At 43.7% G+C, this 14,276-nt stretch overlaps 1 protein-coding gene across 1 annotated transcript in view; it reads right to left on the reverse strand.

Annotated features, from left to right (window-relative positions):
• CDH8 (cadherin 8) overlaps positions 1-14,276 on the reverse strand; it is a 635,562-nt gene that overhangs the window by 140,364 nt on the left and 480,922 nt on the right. The window contains exon 6 of the mRNA XM_068259774.1: positions 2,809-2,996. Within this exon, the coding sequence (XP_068115875.1) occupies positions 2,809-2,996 (188 nt within the window). The remainder of the gene's footprint in view (positions 1-2,808; positions 2,997-14,276) is intronic.

The following is a 14,276-nucleotide window of genomic DNA, read 5'->3' on the forward strand; positions in this document are numbered from 1 at the left end:
TGTGACTCCAGGCATTAGAGCTTTTGAAACATGTTTTCTATCATTTTTGCAGTGTATAGAATTTTTTAAAACTTTGAAAGTTCGCCTCCCCATTGAAGTCTATTGCGGTTCGCGAACTTTTTCGCGAACCGAACCTTTCGCGGAGGTTCGCGAACAGGGTTCGCGAACCGAAAATCGGAGGTTCGGCCCAACTCTAATCTGATGTATGGCTTTGGTATCTTTGATGTACAATAAAGCCATGTAATTGAGATTTTTTTTTCATATGCTTTATTTTTCATGCTAAGCAAGTGGTTTTATCAGTTCAGAGAAGACATGCCCAGAAATCTATTTGCATGGATACCACATTTCTCACAATGTTAAGATGATGTCATTCTGTTTCTTCAGCATGGACATAATATTAACTTATTATTAGTCAGAGATTATCTCATCTAATTCAGTTTTGACCAAAATCTTTGGTACATGAAATTAACATCTTTTAGGGATACAAAAAGGAAATGTTTAGGTGAAAAAGTGTATTTTTGCAATTGGATATTAAGTGCAGCTAGGATCACTATACGATTAGTGTTAGGGATTAGGGATGGTTGGAAAATTCTGACAGAATGCCGATTTCTACGTTTTTGATCAGAAATTGGCTTTCCGCAGTGGTAATCAGCACTCGGAAAACAACTGAAAGCCTGCAATACCACAACTCAGAAATTTTAGGCCAATCTCACAACTTGGAAGCATTGGATCAATCAGAGAATGCCAATTTTTTCTAAAGTCAGACTGGATTAGCTGCATGCTTGCTTCAGGTGTGTGCTTCAGCCACTTCTGCAGCAAATAGATCAGCAGAATTGCCAGGCATCTACTATTGTTTAAAAGGAAACATCCTTATTCTTCTCAGTTTAGGTCCCCTTTAGACCATTTGATGATCTCTTCAGGAACCTCCAATAAGAATGTAACAATTAAATTGCAAACCATACCTAGTTTATATTGAAACACAGACTGCTGAAAGGTTAGTAACTAGCAGTTGTGTGATTGTGATTGTATGCAGTAGCCAACAAGAGGAACTTGATAAATAAACCCAGGCTAGTCTGGATGATGATAATGATGATGATGATTAATATTATTATTGTTCAAAATGCATGCAAATTAAAAGATACCTGAAGTAATAGGGATATGGAGACATATTTATTGCATTTTAAGCTATACCAGTTGCCTGGAATCCTGCTGATCTTTCATGCATCAACAGTATCACACATCTGAATCACACACTTGAAGCAAGCATGGGGCAAATCTTGTCAAACACCTGAACTGCATGCTTGTTCAGGGTCTATGGATAAAAGTATTAGCGGTATAAAACCATCAGGACAGCACACGGCAGCCAGGGAATTTGGATTGTTGCTACTGGTCCTATTCAGTGCTTACTGTAAAAAAAACATTTCGGATGACAGTTTTGAAACCTATACAGGTTTGCAGGATCACCTATGCTATCCCCACTGGCAGTGCTTGCAAATCTCTGGAGATACTTCAGTAAATCAAGCACAAGACGTATTAGAAGTAAAGGGTAAGCACAACAGCCAATTTAATTGTATTTCATAAAAGACAGTCAACAACAGAGCCTCCATTAAAGCTGATTAAATATATGAAGACCTTTGTCCTTCTCTAGTCACCTTACAGGCAACAAACTTTGAAATGTATAAAAGCTTAACCAAACTTACACTAAATTCCCTGTATGTGAAAACACAAAAAAGCATAATTCAGATTACCTTCCTGGGCTTATATTAAAATGCTAGAAGTCCTTATCAGTGACACCCACTTCACAGCTAAAAATGTTATGTTGTAGTCTACTGAAACCTATTTTGTGGCTATAATTGATATTGACATAGGGAATTATTGGCTGATGGTGTAATGGTTAAGGGCTCTGCCTCTGACACAGGAGACCAGGGTTCGAATCTCGGCTCTGCCTGTTCAGTAAGCCAGCACTAATTCAGTAGGAGACCTTTGGCAAGTCTCCTTTACACTGCTACTGCCAATAGAGCGCGCCCTAGTGGCTGCTGCTCTGGCGCTTTGAGTCCGCAAGGAGAAAAGCGCAATATAAATGTTATTTGTCTTGTCTTGTCTATGTATTTGGGTTACATACTTAGTTTGGTTGAAAAAAAGACATTTGTCCATCAAGTCCAACCAGGAAAAAATAATATAATAGAATAAAACACCATCCTGAACCTGCACATATCTCAGTTGATCCAGGGGAAGGCAAAAACCTTAAAACGCCTGGGACAATTAGCCTTAAAAGGGAAAAATTCCTTCCCGACTCCAGATGGCAGTCAGATAGATCCGTGGATCAACTCTTCCGGGAATTACCTAAAAATTATAGCCATGGATGCCCTTCAATGCAAGGAAAGCATTCAAGCCCTCTTTAAATGCAGATATAGAGTTTACTTCCTGAGGTAAGATATTCCAGATTTAACCACTCTCACTGTGAAGGACCCCCTTTCTAAACACATGGCAAAACAGATGGCTAAACAGATGGCAAAAACTTTTTTGCTCCACCCGCAAATCATGCCCCCTTGGACGTCGGGACAAAAAGCTAATCTGCCAGGCTTTTGTATTGCCCTCTGATGTACTTATACATGTTAATCAGGTCACCTCTCATTTGCCTCAGTCAGGGTTGAGGACCATAGTCTGCTTATCAGGGTATAAGGGAAATAAGAAGGCTTTCAACTATAAAATGGTAGCTGGAAGAAAACCACACACCTTCCGTTCAAAGCAATTCTGAGTGACACATTTAGTGTTTGAAAAATAAGCATCTAATTAAATTTGATTTACCTTTCTTAGTCGAAGGATTCCATCCTGTGTCTGAGAATCAATAACAATTTCAAACATGTCTCTCCCATCACCGTCAATAATATCAAAGGATGATTTTGCATTTTCTCCAATATCTCGGTCATTTGCCCTCACTCGCCCAATCGAATCACCGATACCAATGTCCTCTGGCACTACGAACTGATACTGACCTTACAAATAAGGGAGAGAAATATTACAACTAAAGTTAATGCAGTTACACCCTGAATTATCTTAAGTCAACTAAGCAGTTTAATAGATCCCATCATAACAGAAATACCTAGCTATCGTTCTTAACTATCTTAATTGACTAACAACACAATTATTTATATTGTCTCTGACGCTAATGTGTGTGCAATTAAGAGTCCATCGATAGCTGGTTTGTTCCAGGTTAATAACTCAAAAAGTAGAAAATAACAAGATAACAAAATATAGTAACACAGGTAATTTTAGAAGAAAATTCAACTATGGCGTATCTTGTGAAAAAATGAGTTGGTTGTGCCATAGATGGTGACAGTGGATCTGATGTTATCGTCAAAGACACAAACTCGTCATGGTGTTAACCAGCCTTAATCCATAAGTTTGTGTATTATAAAAGTGTAGTCCAACTCAGTCCAAAGTTGCTCCCTGATATTACAATATTACAGTTCCAAACCCATAATGATTCTGCCCTATAATGAAATGTGTGAATACCATGGTTGCTTATTGTTCACAAAAAATGTCTCCTCCAAAGCAGCTTTTGTGTATATGGTGTACAACAATTCTAACATCTCTGCATTTCACCAGCTTCCTCATGTTTCATCATGGGAAGTCCCCACTGAATTGCTCTGAGAAGGCTTAACTTTCATACCTGTGATTAGTGATGGTCACGTCTAGGGGAACTCATAAAGAAGCATGTGATTTGATTGATCAGCTTATTTTCTGTGATCATGTCCTGCTTTAGCATATGATCATGACTGGCAAATCAGAGACTTACATATCTATCACCTGACCACACTTATGAGTCTCCTTGAGCTCTCCTAGACATGACCATCACTATCTGTGATTTGTAGTCAGGTCTGATAATCGCCTTACCAGCCCAACAAACAATAATGGAGATATTCCTTTTGGAAACCATGACAGCGGACTCCAAGGATAGTCACATGATCAGGTAAACAGCTACTGAAAACATTGTGCAGGAAAGGGTAGGACCTTTTACCTTAAAATGAACCACGAGTTCAGCTCGGGATAACCACTGACCTTTTACCTTAAAATGAACCACGAGTTCAGCTCGGGATAACCACTCCTGGCTTGTTTTTTTCACCCCGAACTGGACTCGTGATAACCGCCAAGGAGGTTAAATGCTATATAATGGTTTTATAATTTTTAGTCTAATTTATGGCAAGGTTCAAAATTGATACAGATAATCCCCTAATTACTTACATTCATATGTACAGACAAAATTTGTTCTCATGTACAAAATGAGCTGTATTATTTTTATTTTTTCACATTAGTTGTTCTATTTTATAGTATTGTATAACCTGTTGTAGGTTGTTAAAGAGACTCTGTAACAAATTTTTCAGCCTTAGTTCTTCTATCCTATAAGTTCCTATGCCTGTTCTAATCTGCTCTGGCTTACTGCAATCTTTCCTAACTGCACTGTCTCTGTAATAAATCAATGTATCTTTCCTCTGTCCTGTTTGTCGAGCTAAAGCTTGATTGTGTGGAATGTGCAGGGCTGCTTGTGATTGGTAGAAGCGATACACACCCTCTGCAGGCCCCCTGCATACTCTGAATGACTCACACACTATGCTTAGCTGAGCCTATTAGAAGCTGGTTAGTTTGTTTGTAAACACTGCCTAAAACTGTTAATTACAAGCCAGGATTGCAGCAGAGAGTGGCAGAAACAGCACAGAGGGGCACAGGAGAAAATAATGAATAGAATGGTATGCTTTTTATTGTAAGAATATTAGAGCACAGATTCTCTTTAAAAGCAGAAAAAAAAGAAAGAAAATGTATACTGGACGCAAAACCCAGAGCTGGCTGAAAGTAAATCATTGGTGCACATTTAACAGTATGTGTAATACATAACACCGCTTCCATATATTAAATTTACAAATAACCTCAAATGAGACCTTTTTATACTTAGGTGACCACCTACATGTAAGTCCTTCTTTATTGTTTACATTGAAAGTAAATCAGCTGCCCTGTGCTCTGCTCATCAATGTTTCTGCAGAGTTGCATAGCTGAAGCAAACATGTTTCCATAGTCAGTATGAAGTTAGCCTCAAGCCGCACACAAGTTAATATTTTCAACACACTTGACCACTTTGATCAAAACTGCCAGTGATTTACTGAGCCTAGCATATTTGCATTATACACTTAAAGGGAACCTGAAGTGAGAGATATATGGAGGCAGCCATATTTATTTCCTTTTTTTTTTGTAACTCTGGTTTTTATTAAAGAATTATATTAATACATGAAGACCGTATGAGTCAAATGCAAAATATGAAAAAGGTCATGACAAATAAGAACATGAATGGGTAAACAAGATCTTCTGCCAGTCTTCATGTGGCTTATACAGTAATCTACCTTGCTGTAACAGTGTCGTTTAATAGAGTAACATCTAATAAAGGGTAGAGAAAGCTATATAGTGGGGGGGAAGGCTAAGGGAAGGGGAGGAGAGGGGGGGGTAGGGAGTAGAGGTAGGGGAAGGTAACTATACCTACTACATAAAGTCAATCAGAAATCTTATAACCTATGACATTATGTGAATCATGATTGCCCAGTATCCCACATAGCAGAATCTAGATTTCCATTTCAGGGGTTAGAGCAGGATGGAGAAAGTCAGAAGGGCCTAAAAAAAAAAAAAAAAAAAAAGACCGTGTGGAGGCTAGGGAGGTATGTGGCCTGAAGGGTTGAAGGTCCAAGGGTCCCATATTTTGTGAAATCGATCTTCAGAGTCTCTCAGGGAGGCTGTCATTTGTTCCATTGTTTTGTACCAGGTAACTTTAGATTTTACCTCCAAGATTGTGGGTGGGGCTATCTGTTTCCATGCAGCTGCTATGGAGTCAGTATATGGTTAATTAAGCGCATTGAGTGTGTGGGAACAGCAGGCAGGGTTTTGCCTAATAACATATTGAGGGGGTCGAGTGGAACCGGGACCCCAGTAACCGATTTAATCAGTGACTGCGTGTCTTTCCATAGTTTGTTAATTAGGGGGCAGAACCAGAAGATGTGTGCAAGGGTACCCTTTTCCCCACAGCCCCTCCAGCATAGATCCGAAGCTCCATTGTATATTCTGGAAAGTCTGTCTGGGGTTAAATACCAATGATAGAGGATCTTATAAATATTTTCTTTTATTTGTACACACATAGAGCTGTGTTTAGCATTTTCCCATATGTCAATCCAATCTTCTAGGGAGATAGCAGTGGAAAGACTGGACTCCCATTTGGTCATGTAAGGATGGGAAGGGGTGAGGGAGTTTGATTTGGTTTGTAAGAGGGAATAAATTTGGGTGATCAATCCTTTTTGGTATCCTCTACGTTCACATATACGTTCAAATTGTGTATAGGGAGGGATTTTGGGGGTCCCACTAATGATTTTATGTATGAAGTGTTGGACCTGGTAGTATTCCAGGAATAATTGGGGGGTGAAAGGAATTTTTCCTTCCAATGTAGGTCTGTCCCAAATTTTGCCTGTCCGTGGATCCAACCAGTCTTTAAGATTGAAGTAGCCCAGGTTAAACCAGCGGGTCATGAAATCTTTGGAGGTTCCAGGCTGAAAAGACGAGTTCCCAAGTATTGGTAATAGTGGTGAGAGGGTGGATTGAAGGTGAGCAGTAGGTGCTGCGGTCCTCCATATGCGGATGGTAAAGGAAATAGTGGGTAAAATATTAGTCAGAGAGGGTTTTGGTTGGGGTGGTGCCCAAATAAGGGAAGCCAAAGAGATTGGGAGGATATTTGTGGCTTCTATTAGGCCCCACTTAGTGTAGACTCTAGGAGTAGTCCACTCGGTCAGCTGTCTGAGGTGGGCAGCTTGATAATATAATTTGAGATGGGGAACTCCAAGGCCTCCCAATTCTCGTGGAGAGAGGAGAATCGTCTTATGTACCCTTGGGCGTTTATGGTTCCATATAAATTTGGAAAATTCAGATTGCAACCTAGACAGCTGAGCCGAGGGGACCTGTATTGGAAGGGTTTCGAATAGATATAGGAGACGTGGGAGAATATTCATTTTTAGAGAATATATTCTCCCTATCCAGGATATTTTATAGGCAGTCCATTTATGGAGGTCTTGAAGGATAGTTTGTATCAGTGAAGGGTAGTTTTGTTTATATAAGGAGGAGTATGTAGGTGTTAGTGATGGGCGAACACCTGGATGTTTGGGTTCGGGAAAGTTCGCCGAACATGGCCGAGATGTTCGGCATGTTCGGGCCGAACCCCGAACTTTCCGAACATCCAGCTTTTGGGGGCCATATGGGGTCGCAGGCATAAGGGGGGAGCATGCCCCGATCGCGGGGGGGGGGCGGAAATTCCCCCCACCCCCTCCGCTAGCGCTCCCCCCTCTGCCCGCTTCCCCATTCAAAAGTTTAAGCAAAGTACCTGTAGTGGATGGCCTGGCAGTGGGCGGCACTGTGGAGTGAGGAGGAGGAGTCCGGAGAGTGACGAGTTGAGGGAGGCCGGGCAGCGGGCGGTTCAGCGGAAGTACCCTTGTGGTACTTCCGCCCTTTCTCTGACCTCACGCCCGCTGCCCGGCCTCCCTCAACTTGTCACTCTCCGGACTCCTCCTCCTCACTCCACAGTGCCACCCACTGCCAGGCCATCCACTACAGGTACTTTGCTTAAACTTTTGAATGGGGAAGCGGGCAGAGGGGGGAGCGCTAGCGGAGGGGGTGGGGGGAATTTCCGACCCCCCCCGCGATCGGGGCATGCTCCCCCCTTATGCCTGCGACCCCATAGGGGGGCAGTATTCGGCCGAACAGGGCCCTGTTCGGCCGAACAGGGGCCCTGTTCGGCCCTGTTCGGCGGCCATTAGAAGTTCGGGGCGAACCCGAACATAAAAGGCCGAACACCATCAGGTGTTCGGCCGAACGCGAACATCACCCGAACAGGGTGATGTTCTGCAGAACCCCGAACAGTGGCGAACACTGTTCGCCCAACACTAGTAGGTGTGAGGTAGATCCCTAGATATTTTAGGGCGTGAGTTTTCCATCTATAAGGGTAGTGGGCTTTTAGGGAGGCCATGAGGATTGGGGGTATTTTGATGGGCAGTGCTTCTGTTTTGTCTTGATTCAGTTTAAAGCCTGAGAGGGATTCGTATTCTTGTACAGTAGAGTGTAGTGCCGGTAGAGAGATGAGGGGTTGTGTGAGTGTAAGTAGGACGTCGTCAGCAAATAGAGATATCTTATGTTCATGCCTTCCTTGACGGACACCGTGTATATTCGGGTTTAGTCTAATTGCTGATGCTAAGGGTTCAATGCTGATGGCAAATAATAAGGGGGAGAGGGGGCACCCTTGTCGGGTGCCATTTCGTATCAGTAGGGGTCGCGTGGGTGCAAGGGGGAGTTTAATTAAAGTGGATGGGGTTGAATATAAGAATTTAAGCAGGGAAAGGAAGGGTCCCTTGAAACCTTGATGCTCTAGTACCCGGAATAAATAAGGCCAAGAAAGTCTATCGAAGGCCTTCTCTGCATCCAAACTTAGGAGCAGAGAAGGCCTGCCACTTTGACTCATAAGCGAAATAAGGTTTATGGCTTTCCTGGTGTTGTCTCCGGCTTGTCGTCCTAGAATAAAGCCTACTTGGTCATTATTGATCAATGTGGTTAAGATGGGGTTTAGGCGGTTGGCCATAGCCTTTGTTATGATTTTCAGGTCTGAATTGAGGAGGGAGATAGGTCGGTAGCTTTGGGGTAATTGGGGATCCTTCCCTTCCTTAGGAATCACTGTTAATAAGGAGGCTAACATGGTATGGGGCGGTTGTTTGCCCTGGAGTATCTTATTTGCTATTTTGACTAGTTGTGGGACTAGTACGGACTTGAAAGTTTTATAATAGGAATAGGGAAGGCCATCAGGACCAGGGCTCTTGGAGGAGGGGAGAGATTTTAGTATTTCTATGATTTCGTTTTCCGAAATGGGGGCATTAAGCTGTGCAATTTGGGTCTCTGAGAGGGTTGGAAGATTTAGTTGGGAGAGGAATGTGTCTAGTCTTTGGGAAAAGAGGGGATTATTGGATAGGTCTGGTAAGTTATATAACTGAGAGTAATAGTCTACAAAAATGTGGGCGATTTTTTGTGGGTCATAGTGGGTTGTGCCCTCAACGTCTTTCATGGAATAAACCATTTGTTGGGATGATTTGGGGTTTAACTTTCGAGCTAATATAGTGTGTGGTTTGTTCCCCCTCTCAAAGAAAAGTTGCCTGGACCATTTTAAGCTTTTTTCAAGTTGGAGAACTTGTAGTGCCCGAATTTCTTGTTTTAAATTCTGCATTGTGATGTAGTGTTCCTGTGTGGGGGCCATTTTGTAAGATGATTGTGCCTTAGTCAGGGCAGTGTGAAGGGTAAGGAGTTTTTGGGAGGAAAGTCTTTTCCGCCTGGAGCCCTCAGCAATAAATAGTCCCCGTATGAATGCCTTATGGGATTCCCATAGAATTCCAGAGGACGATACCGTACCAGTGTTTGTGTTAAAAAATGAGCGCAATTCCTCACTTAGTCCCTCAGCAAAAGATTTGTCTCTTAGTAGGGATTCATTGAGTCTCCAATGTAGAGGTTTGTGGGGTCTGTGTAGCCAGTTCAATTGCAAGGTAACGCTTTGGTGGTCTGACCAGGCCATTGGTAGTATTTCTGATTTGTCTAGTAGGGGCAATAGTGATGAGTTGGCAAAAAAGTAGTCCAGCCGAGAGTGGGAAGCGTGGGGTGGTGAGAAAAAGGTATATTCAATGGATTTAGGATTGGCAATTCTCCATAAATCTAATAGAGTGTGTTTTCTCATGAGTGCTCTGAACCTGCGGGAATTGCGTTCATGTGTATTTCTGGAGGTGGTATTTTTAGAGTAACTTCTGTCGTTAACAGCAGAGAAAGCTAGATTGAAGTCCCCCCCTAGAATGAGGGTACCGCTCTTTACTTTTTGAAGCTTATCTAGGAAAGAGGATAAATAGGCAGTTTGGTTCTGGTTAGGGACATATATATTAGCCAGGGTAATGGGTTTGCCAGCTAAGGAACCAATGAGCAGGAGATAGTGGCCATTTGGGTCAGATATTGATTTGGTGATCTGAAGGGGGAGGTTTGACCTGCAGATAATAGCTACTCCTGCCCGTTTAGTTGAGGTAGAGGCCAAATATACCTTAGAGTAGAGTTTGTCTCCTAGTCTGATAGAATCTTGTTGCCGAAGATGGGTTTCCTGAAGCATAGCAATGTCTATGTCCAGTCTCTTTAGGTCTTTTAGTAGAGAGCGTCTTTTCTGAGGTATATTTAGGCCCTTCACATTCAAAGTTATTAATTTAACCATGATCAATGATATTATGTGGTTTGCTGAGAGCATGTGCGATAGGGTTTGGCCAATCTGATTCACAAAGGGTAAGATTCACAAGAAGAGAAAAGAACCATAACAAAACAAACATCCATATCAACAAATGAGATATAACAGGATAAACAGTATGAACAAGCATTGGTTGATAGGTAGGTAAGTATCTGACGCCACTGTAAAGTAAGTGGCCACATGTAGTGACAACAAAAAAAAGTTGTCTAATTGAGGAAGCCTTAAAGGTCGCCAGGCTCCGGAGGAGCCAGGTCAGCTCGCGGGCAAACCTCCTGAGGTGCATGTGGAAGTCCCGGAAGGGTCAGCCCAGGGACCGGAGTCCCAGCATCTAAAGGAGTAAGGACCAAGAACAGGTGTGTAGTTGTGAAATAGATAATATCAAGTTCCATCTATGTTGGGGCTTCATAGGTAAGTATGGGGAGCATAGGGATTGCTATGCTGGGGAGTGGTTTGTTTAGTATAGAGTTCAGCTGGGCAGTGTTTCCATATCATCTTGAGGTTGTGGGAAAGTGAGGCTTCGTACAGGAACACGAGTCCAGTCCGAGATATGTCGTGCTTTTCTGGGTGGTGAGGAGGTGGTAGGAGATCTAGGATTTTGAGTTAGGTGTAGGGACGGGAGTTTGAGCCCCATTTGCTTGAGGAAGAGGGGGGCGTCATCTATTTCAGTGAGAGTGAAGGTCATTCCCTGTCGGTTGACGATGAGACGAAAGGGGAAGCCCCATTTATAGGGGATGGCAGCATCTCGAAGTAGTTGTGTAACTGGTTTCAAGGCCCTGCGTTTTGCCAGGGTGATGAGAGATAGATCGTTATAAATATGAATCTCGTCCCCTTTAAAAGAGAGAGAGGGTACCTTGCGCAGTGCTTGCAACAGGGCCTCTTTAGCTTCATAATAATGCATCCGGACTATGATGTCTTTGGGCCTTTGATTGTGAGGCTGGCGTTCTCCTAGAGATCTGTGGGCTCTGTCCATGCGCCATAGTTCGTCTGAAAAGTCTGTTACTATCGTTTTAAATAACTCCAACAAGTGTGATTTGATCTGATCTGGTTTAACTGACATAGAGACCCCTTTCACCCTTAGATTCTGTCTCCTTTCCCTATTTTCAAAGTCTTCCTGTGATATACGAATGGCTTTCAAATCTGACTGTATGATAGTTTGTTCATCTTCTATGGCAGCCTGTTTTTGGGAGAAAGTGATTGCTTTATCCTCTAGGGCGCTGGTGCGCTCTCCTAGACTTGTGATGTCGGCCTTAATGTCTTTTATGGCAGCGAGAAAAAGATTTTGTAAAGAGTCATGCATAGCTTTGCAGTGCTTGTCCAAAGTGGACTCTAGAAATGCAGCAGTGATCGGAGCGGAGTCCGAGATTATACAGGCCTGTGTGGAGTTGATGTCAGCATGCTCCGTCTGGTCGGCGCCATCTTGGGTGCCCGCCGGGCGGACGAAACGATCCATCGCGCCCGGTGACTGCAGCGGTTTGGAGTGCCCTTTTGCGGCCATGGAGTGGAGGGGGCTGCCGGGTGCCTGTTCTGGTCTGAGCCGTGCGGATCTGGAGCGTAGGGGAGCGGAGAACGGCTCTTCTGTAGCGGCGGTGGGGTGGAGCTCAGGGCTTAGGCAGCCATTCCAGAGACCTCGCGCATGCGCCTTCCATATTTATTTCCTTTTAACCAATACCAGTTCCCTGGCTGTACCACTGATCTCTTAGGCTGCAGGGGTGTCTGAATCACACAAGATAAGACAAATAACCTTTATATTGCACTTTTCTCCTGGCAGGCTCAAAGCAATTAAGCTGCAGCTACTAGGACACACTCAGTAGGCAGTAGCAGTGTTAGAGAGTCTAGCCCAATGACTCCTTACTGAATAGGTGCTGGCTTACCGAACAGGAAGGGGCAACATTTGAACCCAGGTACCCTGTGTCAGAACCCTTAAAGCTAATCATGGGAAGTAAAAAAAAAAACAGATACAACTTAACTAAGGAGAGGGAAGGCTTCTTGTTCCTCTCATGGTCCACTTGTTCCAGCGCTGGCTCCTCAGATTAAATTTCTTGCTGTGGGAGGCTTTTGGAACCCCAAGTGCTCCCGAAGACGGGCAGCTCAGTACTGCGTGCGTGTGAGTGTGCGAGAGAGATTACTAGTGCAGGTACAGGGGCTCCCAAAGACTTCCCAAGCCTCCCGCGGTGGTAGAAAGCAGTATTCGACAAATCGGTCACAGATTGCTAACAGGGGAGCCAGCAGTGGACTGTAGGAAAAACCAGATCGCTCTATAGAACCCAGGGCCTTCCCTCTCCTTATATATTTGTTTTTGTTTTTTTATTTGCTTCCCGTTGACTTTAACCATAAGGGTCCATTCTCACTGGAGTGGAAATCGCACGCTTCCTGCTCAAGGCAAACCTCTAGTGGTTTTAAAAAAATGCTAGCACATGTAACACTATGGCAGTGTTCTCACTGTCGCGTTTGCGGTTAGCGTTAACCGCAAATGTGTTACATGCAGCGGTTTGCCGGCGATTTGCGATTAGCATGCATAGCACCACTAATCGCGATCGCTCAGAAAACGCTGCAGTGTCCAGTGATTTTTCCATGTTAATGGTGGAAAAATCACTCCTGCATGCGATTTTAGATGTGAACGGACCCTCACACTATGCAGCCAGCCAGCCACCACACAACTGAAAAACCATTTGTCAGAAAATCGGATCTGCATACATGTTCAGGCTAAAGGTATTAGAGCAGGGGTCAGGAACCTTTTTGGCCGAGAGAGCCATAAACGCCACATATTTTAAAATGTAATTTCGTGAGAGCAATACAATGTTACGAACTGGGACAGTAGGGCTCACATCTCTGTTGCCATGGTGATGTGTATACGGTTGATCCGCCGGGCAGCGGAAGTGTCAGACACATCTTCAGCTTCTCTTGGGTTTCAGCAACATCAGCAATTTCCCCAAGAGCCAGACAGGAAAATTACTAACTAACAGCTTGTGCAATTACTGTAGCTAGCTGACTTGGGGGTTGATTCACTTTGTAGGACGAGATCCCGACACTTTGGCCCAATAGGCTGCCTGTCAAGTGACAAACAGCCTGTTGGGCCAATCAAAGTGCGGGGATCTCGTCCTACAAAGTCACTGGACCTGACAGGATCCAGAGTGGGACAATTGGAGCGGCCGTTAGTTTTGGGGTAAAGCAATATGATAGTAGTAAAAATGTTTCTGTGGGTTAGAGCAAGAAAGTTAGTGGTACATGCTACAGCAGTAAAAAAAAATTCTTGCTCTGCCCCACTAAGCTGCGTTGCTTGGTCAGTGTAGCTTTAGTGAATCAACCCCTACTGATTTGTCTGTGAGCCAGATGTAGCCATCAAAAGAGCCACATCTGGCTCCCGAGCCGTATGTTCCCTACCCCTATATTAGAGGAAAAAGATCAGTAGGACACCAGGCATCTGGCATTGAGCAAAAGGAAATAAATATGGCAGCCTCCATATCCTTCTTACTTTTAAGACCAGTTTCAGACAGGTTTTAGAGGAGTATGATTGGGTGCAGTAGTACATTTCTCAAATGGAAGGTGGGATTGATGACATAGCATTGTACTGCATCAAACAGTACAAATCTAGAATGTAATGGTTCAATCCACATTTCTGCTTAAATAAATGAATGGAACAAGATGGTGTATTGATCACTGCTATGTAATGTATTACCAGTCAGGAAGAGATTGATCACAATATATCTTGTCAGTTAGAAGTGAAGTGGGGGGGATCCCTGTCCCCAGCAGCATCCCTGATAAACAGAAAAGGATTAAGATGAACTGGGGCCCAAGGCAAGGTAGAGGCATGGGCTCCCCGGAAGGCTTTTGGGTAAGCCGAGTTGGGAGTGGGATCAGAGAAGGTGGCAGCCAGGCCCTTTGATGCCCACTGGGCCCCAAGAACCTGATTAGGTTGCCTTGTGGACGATCCTGCTTTGCT

Source organism: Hyperolius riggenbachi, chromosome 11 (assembly GCF_040937935.1).
Source record: "Hyperolius riggenbachi isolate aHypRig1 chromosome 11, aHypRig1.pri, whole genome shotgun sequence".
Classification (NCBI taxonomy): Eukaryota; Metazoa; Chordata; class Amphibia; order Anura; family Hyperoliidae; genus Hyperolius; species Hyperolius riggenbachi.